A 23,338-nucleotide genomic window follows, 5' to 3' on the forward strand; every position below is an offset into this window, starting at 1 on the left:
AAGCAAAAAAAAAAAAAAAAAAAAAATGATTGATGTATTTAGGAAGAACTCTATTTCTGCAAATGTGAAGGACTGAACAGATTTTTATCATAACAGTATAAAAAGTTTGAAAATAACTTTGACACAAAGTTCCTTGAGGTTGAGTATGACTGTTATTTTATAGCTACTTCAATCATAAGGGAACTCGCACAGAAAACATCCAGCCAGAACGATCCAAGCTACTTCTATGCTTCGTATGTACCTTATACTGAGCATAGTATTATTTTAACATCTTGCTTATTCCTTCTCTGGGAACTACAAGCATGAACAAAAGCTTAACAAAAGCAACAGGAATCTGCACAGCAAGTTAGTGAGCTCTGATTCTGGAACAGGCTTTAATGCCACATGTTCTAAGACATTGATTCATAGGCCTTTTTCACACTCAACAGGTATTACTCTATTGATTTTTTTGGTATTTCACCAGGAATGATATGCTGGGTTATCCAGAAAATAGTCCGCTGTGAGGTGGAGTCTTTGGGTACATCATGTATGTTCTGCAGCAGAAGTGACACGTCACTATCAAACAGACTACGGGCAATAAAAATGTTTCAACTAATACAGAAAAAGCCTTGGAAGGAGAAAAAAGTTTGTAACGTTCCATATCACCAAAACTTCCTATTTAATTTCTTCTCTGTACATACACAGAAGTACAATCCTAAAGAAAAACTTGTTTTCTTGAGTCTACACATTGATTTTGCAAAGAGCCACCTCCTTCTGCTGTAGGCTTTCCTTCACTGCAGTGTAGAACAACCCAGTTCTGCAGTCTTCCTGGAGCAGACTGATAAAAACCATGGCTGTTACTCTTACAAAAACAGTCAGAAGGACTGAAATGAAACACAATTACAGATGTTGCAGAGGCTATCTCGGTTAATAAAAAAAGGATGACACTCCCTTCAACAAAGGTTTAACTCACATTTTCACCCCGACTCCTAAAGCAAAATAATTGGATCAGTTATCTTCATTGTACATAAACTGCAATCTACGTAAGTCACATGGGAAGGTGGCTTATGCCATTTTATTCACCTTCCAAGGATTACATATGAATGGGGACATGATGTCTTCCTCTGAATCTTAGCCCAATGAAAGCAAGTGGAGGAGGCCTTTGCTTTTGTGGTGATGAATTCCTATCAATATGGGAAAAGACCTTGTTGGTTACACTAACATTTTCTTCCTGTTGCATCACTTCCATCAGCTTAGTGTTCTTCTCATACCATATTTTTTCAAGGGAAAAAAAAAATCTTCAATTAAAAGAGGAAAACTGACTTTTTGTCAGAATTAAATACACAATAACCTCTACAACATCAACATATTATTTTGTTTCATTCCTTTCATTTGTCACATGGTTTCTCAAAAGAAATTGTTTTCTGATGTTGGTTGTGATGACTGAGACACATTTTCTCTCACCACACCTCAACTTCTATGAGATCACTACTGAAGTACGTTAGCATTCACTGTATTAACCTGCGGTAGAAACGTGGCTCTCTATAGTTCTCAGAGTTGTGCAAATTTTCTGAAGAGACTGAACTCTCTACCCAGTTTAAATAAGACCTTACTCCTGGATTATCCAGTCAGATTTGTACCATAGATCAATGAGATAAAAATGGCATAGTTATCATTGGTAACTACAACTAACACAGCTTGTTCCACATAAAAAAACCACTCTAAACAGTCTTTTATTTCACTAGAGCCATTTATTTTTCATTTCATCTAATTCAGTTGCACCAGATCCAAAGGCTTCCACTCAGGTGAAGTTTCCACAAAGCCAAGAGGATTTCTGCCTTAAAAAATGTGTACCTCTCTGCAGCTGCTCTGCACATCTTGAGTTATATTTCTAGGTTATCAGCAAGTTTAAATATTCATGGTTGATTCTCCAGTCAGAGCAGGCTATTAATAAGAAAAAGGTGGCAAAGAGCTTATTACACTCAGTAATGTTCCCTAAATACTGCCTGTTGTTGGACAGACTGAAGTAGTCTTTATTTAATATTTAGTTAGTCTACTACCTATTCTGGTATTTCTCCTTAGAATTATTCTGTTTTTCACTGATGTAGGCATCTGCCTGGAAGAACCAAAAAAAGAGGGTCAGAATATCCTGACAAACTAGGTTATAAAATTAGCATTACTGCACTGCACTCAAAGTAGACTTTTTTTTTAATTAACCATATTACAGTGAGATGTGGTTTGTAATTAATTAATCACAAAGTAGGTATTTTAAAGCAACTATCTTTTCTGTATAGCTCACATCACAAGAAATGCTTCACATACAGAAACTTCTTAGTTGTAAAATGGCACTTTTATTAATACATGAGTATATGTTTGCTCAAATATAAATATCTGCTCACATTGAGTGTTTCGTAGTTCTCTGTTTTCTTTAATATATTCAATGATTATTCTAGCACTTGAAACAAATTTCAACCCCATGGCCTGGGTCCTCAGAATCCCAGAGGAGACCGAAGCAGATACGACTGCACAGAAGGTGTGAGAGACGTTCCTGGTCATAAGCTGGATGAACGCTAGGTCAGGGACTGAGCACTTCAAGAAAGGGCCAAAGCAGTGCGTCCTCCAGTTGGTAACAAATTCCAACGCCTCAGTTTGATCAAGGCTTTTGAAAAAATTTGGCTATGTCAGCTGTGGGCTGTAGGAAGTTGAGGGGGAATACGGGGCTTTTATATTTAGAGCTGCAGAGTTTGTTGCTGCCTAGTTTACCTGTCTTTCTAAACATGATGTTCCTTCCGTAGTACATAATTAGAACTCACGGGTGAATAAACATCTAACACTGTGTAGCAGCAGCTCAAACAAAGAAAACAGGAACAAACAAACCTCCCTTTTCCCCAGTGATTTCCATGTGCTAAGTAGAGGGCAAAGAGAGGCCCTAACGTTTTTGACCTGTTCAACTAGAATAGCCTACACTCCTCACAGCATGCTCTTCTCTCAGCTAGGGAAGACAGGCATCTCCTTTTTGTCTGTGAATACTGCCTCCACCCCCAGGCTCAAGACAAAACCAATCCATACAAGCATCCCTCTATTTGCACAGTTACAGTCAACCTGGGGAAATGCACCGTAGCCTTTTGATGTGTATCTCTTCACCACCGATATACAAGTTCTCCTTCGTAAAGATATGCCACTGAGTGACAGAACCCAAGTAGTGCAAGTGCAATGTCACTGCAACAGCAGGAGTTCTGTCTCTGTCGAGAGGCTTCCTGAGGAGCAGGGATGCAGCAAGCCCAGCCCCAGGGAATGGGAACACATGGGGGCTCACAGAACACATTCAGGAGAAGGATTCTTACAAAAATGCTCCAACTAGTACGTGTAAGCATTCAGCTGAACAGTGCTCTTATGCTCCTTCATTTTCTTAAACTTCACAGAGTTTATGCAGCCTTGTTCTGTGAAGGGCCTTTTGAAAATTCAGCTCAACTGTGGCAGAGGGTGTCTCTCACGTAGAACTTGACTGACTCAGTCATCAAATTCTGCTGCACTACAGAGCCATTTTGCTTTAAAATGGTTCTATGAAAGCTGTTTGTTAGTCCTCGTGACATCAAAAAGTCAGTTTTTAAAATATATTCAGTCAGTTCACCCCACACTACTACAAGGACTCCTCATCTCTAACTTCAAGACAATTGTTAACAGCTTTTTAAGAGATTGAACACAGGTTACTCTCCAACACTTTGGCAGAGTACCTGAACCTAAAAGAGATGGTCTACTTTTGTTTGGAGTTTTTCCTTCTGTTAATTGCTTCATCATCACTGCAGGTCCAGGTGAGCCATCAATCTCCTATTTCCTGCTCTTTTCCTTCCCTTTCAAAGCACTTACTGTCATTTTATTTTTAGATTTTTCATTGTCTACTTTTCAGCAAGACAGACATAGTGAAGGAGTCAAATCTACTGCACCATCAGAAAAGGAAGATTCAAAGCCACTGACTTCATGAAATCGCATCCATTCTTCTTTTTTTTTTTTTTTTTTTTTTTTTTTTCCAAATATCACATTTATTTTCAGTTCACTACTAGGGTAACAAAGGAATAACAAAACATAGTACCTATTTTTATAAGCTCTATAGTAAATTCTATAGTGGGCATTCACAAGATAGTTATCCAAGAACATCCAGAACAGGAACTGGAACACGAAGAAAAACAGCATGCAAAGACAGTATCTAAAGGTATTTTTCTTAATGTTTAAGGAAGAGAATAAAGATTTTATAGTCTGGGTTTGGATATTATGTGCACTATAAAGTTTGATCAACAGAAATTACGTCTTGATTACATTGTTTTGCATGAATCCAAATGCAAATTAGATGTCAACTAGCTACATCATGCCTTTCTTTTGTCTAAATAAAACCATATTCTGAAATAATACTGACATATCCAGCTGGCAAACAGACACCCTCCCCAGGGAGAAAACTCCTCCCACTCTTGCCCTGCTCCAGTGTGGGGTCCCTCCCACAGGACACAGTCCTCCACAAACTTCTACGACATGGGTTCTTCCCACGGGCTGCAGCTCTTCACAACCTGCTCCAGGCTGGGTCCCCCGCGGGGTCACCAGTCCTGCCAGCAAACCTGCTCCAGCCCGGGCTCCTCTCTCCGTGGGTCCTCAGGTCCTGCCAGGAGCCTGCTCAGCGCGGGCTTCCCGCAGGTTCACAGCCTCCTTGGGGCATCCCCCTGCTCTGGCGTGGGGTCCCCCCGGGCTGCAGGTGGGTCTCTGCTCCTCACCGAGTTTGGTGTTTGCAGTTATTGTTCTCTCATGTTCTCACTCCTCTCTGGATGTAATTACTGTTGGGCCCTATCCCCCCATTCTTAAATACGCTATCACAGGGGGCTACCACTATTGCTAATGGGCTTGGCCTTGGCCAGTGCTGGGTATGTCTTGGAGCCAGCTGACATTGGCTCTGTCAGACAGAGACGAAACTTTTAGTAGCTTCTCACAGAAGCCACCCCTGTAGCCCCCCCACTACCAAAACATTGGCCACGCAAACCCAATACATAAGACCACAAGTCATAAGATAATAAAAGATCAGAATATCAGAACCATTTGTTACCTAGAATGTCAAGGTATGATCTCAGCTAACATAAAGGGTCAATATAGCAGATATTCCTTCCATTACAAACAAGCAAAAATACATAGACCCAGACACCTGCACATAACGAACTATATAGCAATATAAAAAAGTCCTTTGCAGGAAAAAAACCAACCAAACAAACAAAAAAAAAACCCACCACCAAAAAAAAAAAAAACCCAAAAAACAAAAAACCAACAAACAAACCACAAAAAACGCACACCAAATCCAGTGTGTCTGCTTAGGGTTTTTCCTGGCTTTTAAAACTAAACTTTTACAGTTTATGAGGGAGCATAACCACACAAAAAACAAGTCCCGTCTCCTCATGCTACGGTCAGCTCGGAGGATGAATGGTGTTCTTGGTCTGGGAGATTTCTCTTCTCTTTGGCTTGGCAGTGGGAGATAGAACAACTTTTTTTCTTCCACTGAGTTACTTGTCGATTTGCAGACAGATGTCTCCTTGATCCTCAGAGACGGTCTTAATCCGATTTTTCTAGTAGATATTCTTTGATCTATTCCCTGATATCTTTATAAATGACAGCTTTGTTTCTTCTATCACATTAAGATATCACCCCTTGCCATTTTGCAATAAGCACCAGTGGGACAAATGCTGTAAACAGCTTGGCAGCAAATGGAGCAGAGTAACCTCAGCCACCTGGAGCATCTGCCTTCTCTGGATCTGTCACACCCTCAGGAGTGTCATATCAACCACAACCACCGTTTTCTCTAATAACCTAAGAATTATTCACTTCACCCCTATTTTGCACTATACTAGCTTTGCCTCACCTTGAAATGAGAGGCTTTAGAAAGAATCTCGTGCAAAGCCTTGCGCCCACAGCTGCACAGCTGGTTTGTTTCCCAAAATAAACCTTGCTTCATATTTTACAAAAGATCTTAAGATAGAGAAAGGTAAGGAGTTTTGACATTTACCTTAGCATGCTCAGTGAAAAATCTGTTTCTCTGCTTTGCTTTGGTTTTTGTTTGCTTACTTTTTTAAACCAGGTTCCTCAACTGAAATGTCTTTGATACCTACACACCTAAAGATTGATCCAGCTCAGGAATCAAAAGAAATAGCACATGGAATAAAATTCTCACATTTTTTTCTATCTCTAGGGTCCAAAGGAACACAGACTGTAGCGAGTCTTACCCAAAGGACTGCAGAAGACTACACATGCCAGAGGAAGCAATTTAAGACAACTCGAGATATTGTCAACTGTAACGAAATAAATCGGCTAAAGACCTCCTCATTTTCATGACACACACATGACATATCCAACTTCAAGATAGAAGCATAGCGACATTTCATTACACACCTGTGAAATCTATGCACCAAAGAATCCATACGTAGCTAACGCAATACTGTAAGCGTTGAATTTTTTTGTTTGTTTTCACTCACAATATAATTATTTGGATTCAAAGCACATTTCTCAGCCATGGTACATACTGAAAAACGACCTTTCACCCCAGTATCAGACAATCTTTTGTACACACAGTCCAAAACAACACAAAAAAATAAACCCAGTAATTATCATCTCCTGATGCTTCGCTGCCATGTCTTACCCTTGCTTCTGTCTGTTTACAATCAGCAAGTAATTCTCTGACAGCACTCTCTTATTCTGTGAGAAAACTGTTCTCCAGTGTTTTACAAAAACTATAAATACACATGTAGCTATCACAAAAATATTTACCTCCCTGAGCTCCAGTCTACACAACATCCTTCTAATCTACCAGAAATATATTCCCCATCCACTGTGTACCAGCTCAAACAGGGGCTGCCATGAGCCAGAGGAGCAAAGATGTGGTGCAATCGCTTCAAATCCCTTTTGGAGGTGATGTCCCACCACTGCCAAAAGCCCTCCTACAGTTTTTGGAAAACTACTGTACTTTCCTTGACTTGCCCTTAGTTGGGAACCTACTGCTTCAAACCCTTCTGCCATTACCTGTTCATTGCCCAGAGTTATACTTTGTACTGACAAATACTGCAACTAACTCCCTTAGCTGAAATTTCTGCCACCACTGGAGCTGTCTAGAAGTGGGTATGTATTTCTTAGACCCCCACACACGACTCTACCACATGCAGGTAGGTGTTCAAGGAATGCCTGCACTTTCGAGGCACTCAATCTTCTGTTTATTCCTGCTTTTGATATTGCAGATTGTCCTGCCTATCTCATCATCACCACTTCATCAGCGGCAGCAGTGTCTAACATTCCACAAAACCAGAATAATGGCAAACCCTGTCTACCTCATCATTGTGACTTCACTGACTTGTGGCTCATCCACAAAGACAGAAAAGCAGCTGAAGGAATGAAGGTTTGTTGTTTTTTTTTTTTTAAGTTGCAAAAATATGAGATGGAGAAAACATCACTGGATGGAAAATCAGGGCATCTGAGTCCATGCTGCCAACAACTTTCAGGGAGTACTGTGTTTGCATTCCTCTCTGAACACCAAAATGTCTCTCAGAGGCCTTTAATGGGAATCCCTGCCAAGGAGGCACCTGGGCTTAAGCCAGCAGTGCTACATCCAGTTAAGGATGCGTATCTCCAGCTCAGCCATCAGGCACATACATGCCGGAACCCTACAGCAATGTCAGCAAAAATTCTAACATAAAAACTTTCTAGCACAGGTATCGCAACTGTGTTAAATACGATCAGAAACGATAATGATCACAGAGATCAGTGATTTCATCCCTGGCCAGCTAAACACAAATCAAACAAAAAATTGGACAGAATCAGATCCTAAATAGAAAACACCAAAAATTCTGTAAGAAGCATCAAGCACATCCTTAAAGAAACAGCATTATAAAGAATGGATGGAAGGAGGAATTACTTGACAGTATTTCTGGATATCAATTTGCAGTTCACCTTCAAAAAGAAAAGGCAGACCCACAACTGTTATGATGATTCTTCATTTCAGGCAAAGTTACTGGCAAGAGGTAATTCTTCTTAGCAGCATGTTGAATTATGTATTTGTACTTAAGCCTTAAGTGTGTATTTTAATTTCACCTGAGTAAATTACCAGCATAAATCCTACCCTTCTCAAATACCTCTGAATTTTTAATTAACTTAATATCGTAATTTCAACCAGGCAGTCAGAAGCGATGAGTAACACATGATTCATATTCAGAAGTAAATGCACCTGCTTTTCAACAACACATCTGATTACTGGTTCATTTTACCCTTTACATGACGTTGAAGCCAATCTAGGTCATAATGTTTTCAGCCAGTGACAAGTTCTTTCCGCTCACAAATAACACATAAGGAATTGATGTGTTGTTGGTCTGAAGGACATTTTTAAATGCATCATGCCAAATAGAATACATTACTAAAACATATTATTTTACTTCTGCTATGCATCAGTTCACCACGAGCTTCCATCAGACAAGATTCTACCAAGAACATTTAAGCTTTGATCTAAAGTAATGTCCCACCATTTCACTGTCTTCAGTTTACATCGTAACTGAGGGAATGTTACCATATGTTAAATATAACAAAGTGCTTGTTTCTAACATTACAGACAACAGGGGGAAAAAACAAAAAAAAAAAAAAGAAAAAAACAAAAAAAAAATGTGGTTTTTGAATACTTCAGATACCCTCAAACACAGCAAACTGCAGTGAGACGATGGCGGAAGCCTTTACTGAATTGTGTCCTCTTCCTGACAGTACTACACCTTCGAGAAGTAAGCAGGTAAGCAGAGGAAAACCTGCTTCAAAGGTGGATCATCCCCTTTCTACTCTGTATATTTAGTTTGTCCAGGACATGCACCTTCAGAAGGCTGAAGTTGTCCTCACATAGAACTGATAGGCACTTAACCACTGAAATATGCATATGACATAAGGTATGTCTGCTGAAGTTTTCAAACCCTCTAACAGAACTAAAATGTGACAACTTCTCATACACAAAGCCCTATTTATTCTCAAACCTGTTTGCACATCAGATTTCTCAAAGTCACCATCATTAGCTTGACTTGTAGCATACTGGTAAATCCTACACATCTTCAATGAAAAAAAATAAACTTCTGGTTCAAGTTGTATAGATTTTATACACAGAAGCTAGCTCCTTCTGACATCTACCTCTAAATTTCTTGATATAATGAGTATCATGCCTGCCACATTTCCTTTACCAGGCGTGCTAACTCATATTTTAGATCAAAACAATACAAAAGACATGAAAAACATAGGAGTCAACAACAGTTATGTCATCCATTTATCAATTTTAAACCATCACTTCAACAGTTTAAAGACTCTGTGTTCTAGCTATGAAAGTCTCTTTACAGCTATAAGAAAAAAAGATAGTTCTAAGATTCCTGGGTGAAAGAAATGTAGGCAGTTGAGCTGAAAGTTGGCCTAAAGCCACTGGCTCCCCAGGTAGGCAGGGCACCTTTGGGCAAGGGAGGTACCATATTTTTACATATATAGAACATGTATCTCTGGTATCCTGCATCCCTCAGAATATACTGTTCCCTCTGAATAACAAATGCTTTAGAAAGGAATAAGCAAATTATACCTGGGAGAGGGTAACTAGCAGGAGGGATTAGCAACTGGGGAGCTATGGCAGGTGGGGCTCTGAGGCAGGAACCTCTTGTATTATTTCCTCATGCGTACTGCCGGTACTTACTGCTGAATGTCAGGAGGCTTTTTTTCTATTTAAAACAAATAACCCAAAGGCTATAGGCAAAGAAAATGCAATACTCAAATTTTTTCAAGATGACATGAAGATATTAACATCCTAGTTCATTCTTAAATAATTAGAAACAATGCTGACAACTAGAAACTATGACATTTTAGGATACAGTGATTTGCATACGTCCATAAACAGTTTTAGCAGTTTTCAGAAGCTACTCAAAGCATCTGTTGACAACTGGCCTTAAGTTACTTTGTATTATAGTAGAAAAGCCATGTATTAAACAGACACTGCTACACACAAATTACTGAACAATCTCTGGGTAACGTGGTTCTACTGATTTAAGTTAAACAGTTATTTCTTGATTTTCTTTTTTTTTCTTCCTTAAAAAAACCCTCATCAATTGTAATCTCACCCATAGTAGCACCATGCAACCTGCATTAACAATCCACTTTATTTCCACCAGTAAAGGCAAGTGCAAAAGGTTTATTAACAAACATGCAATGCAAAACAGTCTATAATTGGGTTAGTTAAGTGAAACACAACCTCAATAAATACTGACCAAAGCAAAATATCAAACCTGCTCTATAAAGAATCTAATAAGAGTCCTACATGGAATTTTGTAAGATCCTTTCCTTCTCATTGAAGGTAGACAAGGAACCAGATCTTTGTGAAGCAAACAGAATGGTGGGCCTACAAAGCTGTCAGAAGCAAATCTTGAAAGAGAAAAAAATCTGGGAAAAGGCAGAATCAAATCAGTACTGGTGAGATATTTGAATATGCTATGATTCTCTGAAAATTGGTGGCTTCAGTGACTTAGAAACAAATCTTAATAATTCAATAACTTTACATGAAAAGCAAGCATTCAAATTCTGGTCTAATTTGCGTAAGAGTCAGAAAAAGCAGAAGGCAACTTGAGCTTGCACCACAGGAAATAGCTGGAGTAAATAGCTTTTATTTGCCATCCCTTCTAATTAACTAAAATTGTCCACTGGAAGGAGAAGCAGGTACATGCCTGATTGTCTAAAACTTCCCATGTTTAATTTAAGAACAGCTCTCAGTTAGGAAAAGGCAGCTATGGAACAGTCATATCTTCAATGAAGAGAAAACACCAAGCAAAATGAATGAATGGAAAGTAATTATTTCTTAATTCAGCATATCATATTTCTCATTACCAAAGAAGAAAATGTGTTTCAGTAAAGCTTTACCTTTCTCACAATGACTTCCTGTGAATCCAGAAGGGCAGACACATTTGTTAGGGGCTACACAAGTTCCACCATATCTGCACCCTTCTTCACAAAATGCTGGAAAATAAAAGCAATATGTGGGTACTACTTCATCTTTTAAAAATTCAGTATACATTTGCAAGACATTAAGAAAAACATCTAAATTCTAAGCAATTAGCAGAATTCAACATATTAAAATTCAGTCCACCTACAAACACAAAGAGAAGTAACTCAATCAAACGACATGAGGGAAAATCTCAGATTACACCGTAGGCAAACCACCTCACCAATAAAAGATTAATAACCATCTGGAAGAAGAAGAGAGAGAAAAATAAAATCTATAACTTTAATAGGGCTGGTCTTGAAATTATACCCAATATGAATATTACAATTACAATGCTTTGGTGACCACAGAAAACTGTTAACTACTTTGTTTCTCTCTTCTATTAAATATGCTTTACTGAAATGTCTGTAAACACATATTATTTTCCTATTCTTTTTTATTTTTAAGTATAAAGTATATTTTGTGGAGTTGAGAAATGAAATAGGGTGAGGGTCATGACTCAAAACAGAGGAAAAAGGCTCAACCACAAGATAATGCCTCTACTGAGGTGTGATTCCTGACAGTGCAATACACAAGTACTTTAGAAGTGTATTTGTCCAATAACTGGGATTTGAAACAACTGATGGAGCTCATATTTTTTCTTGAAAGCACTCTGTGGTGTTCCATGGTATTCCTCTCACTTATAGTGGGTTTAGCAGGAAATCTACTAACTGTGGAAGAAGTTTGCTTGCAGTTTAATGTTATTTTTTGATCTTTCTTTTTTGCTGTGTGTGTATAAGTAGTGGAACTGAGGTGAAGAAGAAGAAAGGAAATGGCAAGCATCAGGACACCATTTAATCTGTGCTGTTAACTTGAGTAAGACCTTTGGTAAGACTAAGAGCAGGCCCTACACACACCACACTACCCACCATCTCCAAGCTATTTACTGAACTTCACAAGTTACTCAGTGGGTTTGGCTGCACTTATGAGGGAAGTTACAATTAATATTTAAACAGCAGCTCTCTGCATCTAAGCTAATAACAGAATTGCAAAGTGTTTCCTGCAAGCTAAAATCACAGATGGAATGTTGGCAAAGAGATGTTACAAATGCTATGAAAAGGCTTTAAGTGCTAGATAACAGAAGAAATGTTTAAGATTTATTTTCCGTTGCACTAAAAAGAAAAATAAAGTGAATAAAGTACTAAGCATTAAAAAGAATCTTTTGCAATTGTTAACCACTTAGAGGCAAAAAAATCACATCATCATATCTCTTGACTGAATTGATAGACAGATCTGCCTTCCTCTAAACATGTAATTCATAGCATGCCATACTGTTTTATGGAGGATAACACAGGGAGAAGAATTCTGAAGTGCTTTAGAGAAGACAGTAGTAGAACATCATAAGCCCTCCTGTGACTGGCGCAAGGTAGTGATGTGGAGAAAGCACGATTCTTGCCCAGTAACACTTCCTGCTCATAAATGCACACACTCCATATGGGAATCTTCTGAAATATATCTATTTTTAAAACAGTCAATTTCTACTTTATGGGAAAAAGAGAAATATGGTTTAAGAGTAGCATTTTGTGATTATTTTTTTTTTGCATATAAATATTTGTAGAAAAGTATAACTTCAGAAAGCTCAAAGTACTAGTATGAAATACAGCTGTTAAATATATGGAAAATATGATGAGACCCAAAGGAGTCCCTCCAGAGCTCTTGAAAGGAACGTTTGCTCATTTCTAATGCCTGCACTCTCAGAGAAGGTGTAAGTTAAACTCTTCATCTACATTTCTTCTGGTTTGAAACTGAGAATAAGCAGAGACTTTTGTGAAGTAGTAATACGCTTCTGCATGACAACAAAGAAACTAGAATTTGCGGCAGAGCAGATATAAAGGGCAAAAAATGAAAATGCTGGCAAAAAAAAAAAAAAAAAATTGGAAAAACACATCTACCTGGACTTAGGCAAAGCATTTGACATTGTCATGCACAACATCATTATCGATAAATTGGAGACATACAGATCTGACAGATGGACTGCTCAGTGCATAAGGAACTGGCTAGATGGCCACACTCAAAGAGTTGTGGTCAACGGCTTCATGTCCAAGTGGGGAGCAGTGACAAGTGACGTTCCTCAGGGTGGGACTGGCGCTGTTTAACATCTTTGTTGGTGACATGGACGGCGGGACTGAGTGCACCCTCAGCAAGTTTGCCAACAACACCAAGCTGTGTGGTGTGGTAGACATGTTGGAGGGAAGGGATGTGCCATCCAGAGGGACCTGGACAGGCTGGAGAGGTGGGACCGTGTGAACCTCATGGAGTTCAACAAGGCCAAGTGCAAGGTCCTGCACATGGATCAGGGCAATCCCAAGCACAAACACAGGCTGGGCGAGGAGTGGATTGAGAGCAACGCTGAAGGGAAGAATTTGGGTGTATCAGTGGATGGAAAACTGACCATGAGCCAGCAACATGTGCTCACAGCCCAGAAAGCCAACTTTGTCCTGAGCTGCATCAAGAAGTGTGGGCAGCAGATCGAGGGAGGGAATTCTCCCTCTCTGCTCCGCTCTCATGAGACCCCCCTGCAGTGCTGTGTCCAGCTCTAGGGGCACCAACATCAGAAAGACATAGACCTGCTTTGAGCACATGCAGAGGAGGACACCAAGATGATTGAGGGGCTGTGGCACCTCCCTTATGAGTACAAGCTGAGAGAGTTGGGGTTGTTCAGCCCAGAGAAGAGAAGGCTCCAGTGAGACCTTAGAGGAACCTTCCAGGACTGAAAGGGGGCTACAGGAAAGCTGGGGAGGGATTCTTAATCAGGAATTGTAGGGATAGGACAAGGTGTGATGGTATTAAACTGAAAGAGGGTAGATTTATATTAGTTATAAGGAAGAAATTCTTTACTGCGAGGGTGGTGAGACACTGGAATAAGTTACCCAGAGAAGCTGTGGCTGCCCCCTCCCTGGAAGGGTTCCAGGCCAGGTTGGATGGGGCTTTGGGCAACCTGGGCTAGTGAAAGGTGTCCCTGCCCAGGGCAGGGGGGTTGGGACTAGATGGTCTTTAAGGTCCCTTCCAACCCAAACCATTCTATGGTTCTATGAATAAACTGAATAGTTCATCCACAATATATGCTGTCTAGCACTGAGAAAGAACTACATGTGGCTCTTAAAATAAAAGAAGTCATAAAGGACATAAAAAAAGGAAATGGTTATTGTCTATAACAATCACATGTGTCCACTGAAAGTTGTTAGAGCTGACAGGGATAGGTAGGTAAGAGGGCTTCAGTTACAGTACTTACACACTTTCTTTGCCACCATAACCGATACTACCAACTTACTAATGCGAAATGTCTGCTTCTTACAATAAATCCTATTCCTAGGTCTGCACAGTAAGGTGGTGTTTTCTTCTGTTCTCTTTTAAGATTACTAACAGAGAAAGGCTTATGAGACAGGGCTGGTCATGTAAAAGGTTTTCCCATTAGTGCAAAAACTGTGTTATGTCAGTGCAGCAGCCAGGTCTTGACATCTGCAGGCACAGCCAAGCATGCCCTTCACATCTCGGAGATAAAGACTGGGATGCCTGGCATTGATCAAAATTCTATCTTTCTATTCCTTCCTACATATCTGTATCAAGACACACTCCCTATATACATATCCAAATGTGCTAGCACTTATTTGTTGAGCATTTTGCAATTCCCCTATCCTTTCCATGTCACATCTGAGCAACCAAAAAAAAAAAAAAAACCCCAAACCAAAAAACCAACCTATATCTGTACAGAGACAACCTGAGGAATTGATGTACTACAGGTTCCTGCGAGAAAGGGACTCTGTACTGCCTAGGGCACGAAGAGGAACCCAGGAACTAACTTGTTATATGGATGTCAGAAGATGAAGCTGAGGAAGAAGTTGGGCAATGTCTGCAGAAGGGAAGATTTCAACTATCCTTTTTAATTTTTGCAGAAGCTGAGCAGTCCTCTGCAATACAGACTAACTGTGCTTGCCTTTGTTGATCAGGCTTTGGTGGATTTGGGGGAGGTGGTTCATTATATTTTTATGCAAGAAATGAAAACCCCAAGGAAGAGTGCCAGAATTATCCTGCTGTTCCGCAGATGGTTCTTCTAAAAACCCTCTAATTCCTGTATTGCAGGCTTGCAGGAAATAGGAGCATCAAAACCACAAATCTCACAACGTCGTTACAAAATCAAAATGTTTGTCTAAAGGCTACTTTCCTTAACTACTAGAAAAAGAGCTTACAGTATTATCTGCAGTACTGACAGCACTACTCTGAATTTTAAGAATGTTCAATACCTCTAATAATAGGAACTCAGTTTCAATTGCTAGCAATTTTACCAAACTTCACTTATTTGAACTATTTTCTCTAATAGTTCTGCCTCTGGCTGAAGCCTTTTAGAACATTTTATCAAAATTCATTCATTTCCAACAATGAGATTTTTCCTTTACACCCTTAGCAGAAGAGATTAATTAAAGAAAATCTTTACATCACTTCTGTACCTATGTCTTATGGACAAGAGGACCCAACAGGGAGCAGCTCGGTGGCTGAATAGTAAATCAACTGCAGTGCCCGTGCATTCATCAAACTACCTGCTTTGCTGCTTATCCTTTGTTATACCTCTGATGGGCTGTGGGATCTAGACTTCCACTGCAGTTTAGACCCTTCAAAATCAAAACTCTATTTGGGGGGATGGGGACCCACCAATACCACAGAACTAGCAGTTATAAACCTTAATTGCAGACTCCCTCCTACTCAAAGAAAGTTAACACGTGAAAGGTAAATTGTGGCTGGATCATATTTTTGCTAATGTATTCCCATAAATAGATCCTGTCACTGAAATTATTTGCAGGCTGGCAACCTTGTTAAAAAGGAGAATGATTGCCGAATTTGTAATAAAGGTTTTATCAGGAAAATTAAGTGAAGATGCTATTAGGGTAAAAGTCTACAAGGGTAAATCTCCATCATTAAGAGTCTTATTCAGTATTCCATATGTAAAGGAAACAGAATCTATTGATTTCAGGAGGCTTCTACCAAAGCGAACAAATCTCTGTAATGCTAACAGATTTCTTCCTCCAAAATAAAAGCCTTTATCATATAAATAGACATCCTAAATAGACATAATTTCTCTGAAGAGAAGGCGTTTTATTTTTGATGCATGTCCTCCTTGATGATGGATCTGTAGGGAACGGAAACACCCAAATTATAAATCTGCTGGATATGTCATTTTTGTGATAATGTTGGAGGGACAGGGGAGTCTCGCTGTGGAGCTCCACAAAGAGCAGCATGAATGTACCCACGAACTTGGAACGATGCTCCTGGACATGCACAAGCTGCATACCCGCTGCCTACATATTTATGGGGTGCAGTTTCTTTTCCCCTGTCCAGTTAAATAGAGTTATCTCCTCTCCCAATGAAGCTGTTACGGACATCCCCAGGGAGGAAGTTAGAAGAGCTAGAGCCTCTTTGACTGTAAGGTGTGGAATCTGTCTGACATTTCTGTAAATTCCTTTTGTTCTATGCACAAGAGAGCCAGTGTGAAGGGGGCATGCTAACAGTAGCTTCAAAATATTTTGTACTGTCTGTTAATGAATATTGTAGTCTCTTTTTAGCCCCTCTGGTTACAAGACTCAGGGAAGCTGGACAGTTTTGGTTCTAGCCTCCTTTCTTACAGAGCTGAAAGAATTGCCTTGAGTATTTTATTTTTTTGTATGGTAGCACAGTACAATACTTCACTGTGCTACTAAAGGAAAGCAGGTACTGCAGCGTGGAACCCTGACGTTAAGCAAATATCTCTTACTTCCAAGTGTAAAACAGTAATTATTATAAAATAAAAATACTTATGTTTATAAATATAAAAAAATAATTTTATGAAGAGAAAAACACAAGAAAAAATTATCCTACAAATTTAAAGGAACATTACTTGATTATGAAGATACAAAAGTCACCTTCCCAAATAAATCGGATATATATAAAATATTGTTTCTTGATATACACCAAATGAAATTTTCTATAAAGCTGTAATAAAACATTACAGTCTTAATATTACTGTTACATTTGTATTTTCTAAAATTTCATATACTTATTTATTAAACACAGCCTTTATTAGGCCAATTTCTTGATGTTGCCCTAGTACAGCATAATCCCCACTTTTACAGCTATAGATCACCCACAACAATGTCACCATAGAAATATAAAATGACCAACTGTAATGGAACATATTACACTGCACTCCTTTTTCCTTTATCCTATCTGTCCATTACTTTCCAAAAAAAAAAAAAGGAAGTTAAAATGGAAGCGCCTCATTTACTTAGGGTTCATCTTCTCCCATTTGAGAACAAGCAAATTCTCAAATTCTGAGAATTTGAACTCAGAAGCAACTGATTAGAATTCTATCAAGTGGATAGTCCCTGTTTCCTCTTCATCTCAACACCAGTAACACCAGCATTTTAAGAACATCTGTACAATTTGTTTACTAAGCAGATGACCTCTTCAACTTGACAGCACAAAGAAATGGAACAGGTTTGAAAAGGGAGTGCCCTTCATAGTGGGTACTTTTGGCTTCTTCCACTGCTTCTCTCCCCTTCATGATTTTCCCCGTTTCTTCTTTAGTCAAGGAAAAAAAAAAAAAAAAAAAGTATTGAAAAAAATAGTTACATTAGTACCAAAAGGAACATCACTCCACAAAAAGATAAAATGTGCCATAGCTTATGTAAAAGAATATAGAAATACCAGAAATGCAAACCCCTGCTCCCCATATCACAGAGAAGAGAAACTCTTAATTAAAGAAAGCAAACGCAGATTTGTTCAACAGGGTACACTGTATGTGTTTATATGGGCCAAAACCACAGCTACTCCTGTATTATGTTAGGTTTACCACAGATAAAGCCAATCACTAGCTTCTTTCCGTAAGCAAGGTACTCCACAGCTTCTCAAGACAACTGCAGTGCAGAACAGCCATTAGCCTACCTTGCAGTGGCAACTGCAGTGCAGCTCAAGGTGAGACCCTGTCCTTCAGACAGCAGACGCGAGAGCGGCTTCTACTGCGTAGTAGCGATAGAGTAACCTGCGGCTTTCCTGCGTTTTGGCCCAAAGTACTAGGTGCTCGCATTCATCTCAAACTAGTTGGTAGCTGGCCTCATATGCATGCATAAGCTTCAGTGAGTGTTAGATTCCTATGGCAAACAGCGTAAATTGTTCTTCATGGCCAAGTACAGCAGCAGGTATCCTGCCAATGCCGCCCTGTATTTAACCCTACAGCAGCTTTCTAGAAGACTGGAACGCAAAGGGACTTCAGCCTGACCCCTTTACTTGCTCAAAGACTATGTACCAGCACAGGGAGGGGAAAGAAAAGAAGGCAGGCAAATCCATCCTTTATTGGTGCTCACCACAGGGCACTTTGCTCTGTGCAGTGTTCCCTACCCAAAATGCCAACCACAGCTCCTCCTGCGCCGTCCCCTCTTGACAACATCTTTGTTTATCGTGTAAATCAGCAGGTGCCTGGGATTGTTAAACTGGGCAACGTAAGAGACAAAATCTTACTAGGTTCTCTTGCACTTTTGAAAGGCGTTTTTGCAAATTTATTTTCAATAGAGTGGTCAGTAGAATGACTATGAAGTCCACTGGTACTTGGCCAGGCTCAAAGACCATATGCATGTCAAGTGAAAAAAGGGACATTTGGGAAAGGCAAGGAAGGGGTCAGGCACAGACTGCCTGGGTAAACAAAAATGTGCAGCTTTGGAAAAGAGATGGAACTATACAAGCAATTTGATAATCAATTGATGGAAAGACTGCAATTTCATTAGCTGATTGAATTTACTCAGCCAAGCACGCACAAGGTCGCAGTTGATAACAATCCAACTATGTAAGCCAAATACCAGAATAATCAGATGATACCAGTTGCTGAGGCGGGTTTTAGAGGACAGCTGAGAAAATAAGAAGAAAGCACACAAGCAAAATAAGGGAGCAGCAGAGGTTCTGCTCTTTTTCCCTGTTCTCAAGTGTGACACTATCATCTATAAAAGTACAAAAATCTTCTTGGTTTAGTGAACTTCATCCACTGGATACAGGGTGCGACTTCTTTAACACAAAGTCTGCCAAATGCCACTGGAGTCCTTTTACAGCTGACTGGAGTCAGAGAAGGACAAATCCGTCAGGAATGAACTTTGGGCAAAAGAAGTGTCCTGGAAAATTTTCATCCCACATGTTGGAGCAGGAAGGGGAGCGCGGGTCAGTCTGGCAATCAGGATGCAAACACATCTGAGACTGGAAGATACATCCTTAGCTGGGCAGCTCATCACCTTTGTGAGTGGCTTCCAACCTAATTTATGCTTCAGATGTTATGCGTGGTATGTATGACAGTTAGTTCAGTTCAGGAATAGCCTATAAATCTCAGGTCTTCTAACAGCTAATTGTAAAATCATTATTCCTGATTTATATTTCTAGAGATTTCGCATATAAGAGGGACTTTACAAACACAATTTGCATAATGGCTGCCTACTGTAGTCAAAATTCCTAATCCTGGTAGTACAAAACTCCTACTTAGAACTAATCCTGAACAAAGATCAATGAACTCAGAATTAAGGTTTGGAGATGGAGTTTTTTTTCAAAGTACTCAGAAGGCATGGAGGAATTCTTTCAAATACGGGAGGCAACACATAATGAGAGTAACGAAGGAAAAAGGGCAAACCAGAAAAGTATCTGGAAGGATTATAAAGAATAATGAATATATCAGGAAGAAATGATGCCAAAGATATTGGATACAGGCATGCATACATACATACTGTGCGTGAGCTTGTATGTGTGCATATATTTGCACAGTATATAGTATTTTTCGAAGTAGTGCACTAATACCATAGAGTTTGTCACTAGGCTACTTCAGCTCGTGTAGCAGTGAATCTTTTCAAGCACCCAGAGCTCTGTTACACAGCACTTGCAAAATTAAGATTAAAGTGAATTTGGAAAGCTGAGAATATCTCTCAGAAGGCACTGAACTCTTGGCAGTGGGCCCTTTCTTTGCTGTTATATGATGTTAAATTCTCTTGGTGCTTGGTGTTTTGCTTGAGTGATATGTAATCAAGTTGTGGCCATTTGTGTGCAAGCAGCAGGCCGTCAGACTGGGTGCTTTCAGGGTGGCTCAAGTGCTGTTTGGCTGCAGATGCTGGATTTTTTTGAAAAATGAAACATCAAATCCTTAAAATTAGTACAATGAATCACAGTGACAAATACTAATAATTTCCTTCATACTACCCCAGTAATGGAACTTCCTTTTGCATGTGTAAGTTATCCACCTTGATCAATACATTTTTCACCTAAAATCTTTTATAAAGAACAAACAAGTTATATTTCTTTAAATTAATTCAGAAAGCATATACCGTACTGGTAAAAAGTCATATAGGAAACACTTACTGATGTCCATCTTACTTTAAGGCTCTGAGGACAGATATGTGACCATTTTCTAGAATGTATATGAAAAAGGTCAACAGAAGCAGTAAGAGACAAAAGGAATAAAATAAAATTTGTCCTGTGATATATTACACTTCTGAAAGCATATCTCACATCCCCAGATGATTCTGTGCTAAATAAATATTCTTGTTGCCATTTTACTGCCCTGCTTCCTCAAGGCTAGACTCTTCCAATATTTTTAGTGCACCATTTTGAGTCAACTGCAGCTGTCTGTCTAATAGCCTAACACTAAGCATGACAAAATAGGGCAGAATACTTCCACAAACCAACTGAACATCATTTTTCAAAATTCAAGTCAACAGTTAAAACTGTAAAACCACACTGAAATTTACTCTGAGAAATGACATACTATGTTATTGGAGTTTTTCTTTCCACCATATCAGTGTGCTTATTATACTCCCATTTTATTTTATTAACAAATGGGTAGAGAGTAGTTTATATTGAGATACATAATCCAAATTATAATTTTATATATTTTAATTTAAAGTTCAGTAAAGTTATCAAAACAAATCAGAGAGAAGAAAACTTTTACTAAAAACTGAAGTCATTATAAAACAAGAAAAAGAGCATCACAGAATGGTTTGGGTGGAAGGGACCTTAAAGATCATCTAGTTCCAACCCCCCTGCCCTGCCTGGGCAGGGACACCCTCCACTAGATCAGGCTGCTCAGGATGTGAAACTTCTGACCTGCTTCCACTTTGACTGAGGTACAGTTTCTTTAGAAATCAGTTATGCTTAATCAATCTTAATTTAAGGATAAAGAAGCATGTTCCAGAAGCACAATAGAAGCATTTTCCCTTCCCTGATCTATTATCACAACTTTAGAAAGACCTTAATTCAAACCCCATTGAACTCACGGGAAAAAAACCTGAATTCAATACACAGTGGATGCAATCTTAGGTCTGTTTGACCTTAGGTACAGTACATGGAATATTCAGACAACATAGAAGTCGTTTTCTAACTATGTGTGTTTTACAGTTCTGTGACCTCAGCCTTCCAGTCCATACAAACCCACTCCATCGACACAGAACAAAACGAGCTAGAATAAACCCTAGTGAAACAGGTATACGGTCTTTAAATTCACTCTTCTTGCTTTGCCCTGTAGCATTGATAGGCGCGTTCACCAATAAAACACAAGCCTATTTACCTGTAAGAAACATTCTGTCTCAGTGTGAAAGATTTACTCTATATTGCTTAATGAAAACCTACCTAGCATCATCAAATAATCATGTGTTATTAAAAACACTAGAATGTTGAATGAGCTGTAAAAATATGTTCCTAAATGTTAAAATTATTTTACAGTATTTCACTATATGAGGAACACTATCTTTTGAAATTGTAAAGAAACTTTAAGGAAGCAGTTTTAGTTGTGGCTGGAAGCAAGTGTGTTTCTTGGGGGAAATCACAGTTTCTGAAGTGTTACATTCAGCAACATTTTTTTGAAGGTTGCTGGTACCTTACTGCAAGCATAATTATTGAAACTGAAAACAAATATTTGTTTTGATAGCTGCATAAAATATGCAATAGTAAATCAAGGAATTACTGATAGCAATTAGCTACTGAAGGTGACATTACTTGGGAGGGGGAAGAAAAAAATAGGAAATAAAATGGCAGTGGGATTTTCTGGTCTGGATCAAGGATGTGTAAAGACAACTAACTTACAAAGACATTAATAGACCTTAAGTATTTTTAAACAATCACGCTAGAATTTAGGTGCTTTCTCTCGTTGTCTTATGATAATATTATACTTCTGGAATGCTGCAACTAACAGCTACTGCGGTATCTTTGAAAACATCTTCTAATGGACGTTTGCATCATCTTTTAAATCGTACTCATTCTGCCAAGCCACTCCACTGAAATGAAAAGGCCTTTTTCAAAGTACGATTGAATTCTACTGACCAGTAGGATGGGAATTGTCAGTTCTGAGATAAGAGTCCTCTGACTACAAACAAGGACTTCAGTAAGTGAAGCTTTCAGAACACATCCACAATACCCATCCAGCCTTCAGTCTTTATCAGGAAAGATGCCATGTTAGATATAGATGTTTCCCCATTAAGGAACAGAATTAAGAGTTAATCTCCATTTACAGAATCTATCTTACCTTGCAGTCTCTAACAATAAAGGTTAGAATTCACTAAAGACACTGCCAAGGCAGCAATCAAGAGATGAAAAGCTTGTATCCCATCAGCAATGCCCCAGGGCATTCCGTCTCATTCAAATCAAGTTTATATAGGGGAAAGAAAGAGTAACAAAGAAAACAATGAAGGCGGGTTGGAGAGGTGTGGGGAGAGAGATTCAAACACACTGCTAAAACATACCACACTAAATAAAGGATTCTCTTAGATCTAGATAACTTCTGCACTCTTCTACACTTCTGACCTTTGCATTTGTTGGATTAAAAAGAGAATGCAAATAACTATTAATAGGACACAATTAATCTCAGCTCTTATCTGCATTCTAAATCCAAAAGTTTTTCAGTAGCTAAAATATTATCACTAAAGAAGAGTTTTCTCAAAAAAAAAAATTTAAAAAGGTAGGTTTTAAGCAATTATTTTAATTTTCCCAGTCACAAAAGATGTGTTCATCTCAGCATCTGGATTTACCTAAAAAATTATCACCAAACAAATTTTACTCTAAAGTGCAAGGCTCATCCAGAAGAGAATAAACTTAAATATTTTGACTCATTTTAGACCTACACCAGATTTTTCAATAGGGAAAAAAAGAAGCACTGGAAAGTGATATTGTTCTCACCATTACACAGAAATTTCACTCTAAAGGCAGAGATTGCTTTCGCTCAAGCTGGTATGACAGCAGGTGTGATATGCATCACCATCAGCCTTATAATCATCATAATACATTGCTTCTACATAAATCCTTTCATCTCAAGCTTTTACACAT

The 23,338-nt window shown here is 38.9% G+C and overlaps 1 protein-coding gene across 2 annotated transcripts in view; it reads right to left on the reverse strand.

Annotated features, from left to right (window-relative positions):
- The window catches only part of NELL1 (neural EGFL like 1), a 296,852-nt gene that overhangs the window by 57,129 nt on the left and 216,385 nt on the right, over positions 1-23,338 (reverse strand). For both annotated transcript variants that reach the window (XM_074918430.1, XM_074918429.1), the window contains exon 15: positions 10,912-11,007. In XM_074918430.1, the coding sequence (XP_074774531.1) occupies positions 10,912-11,007 (96 nt within the window). The remainder of the gene's footprint in view (positions 1-10,911; positions 11,008-23,338) is intronic.

The sequence above is a fragment of the Athene noctua genome, chromosome 14 (assembly GCF_965140245.1).
Source record: "Athene noctua chromosome 14, bAthNoc1.hap1.1, whole genome shotgun sequence".
Taxonomy (NCBI): Eukaryota; Metazoa; Chordata; class Aves; order Strigiformes; family Strigidae; genus Athene; species Athene noctua.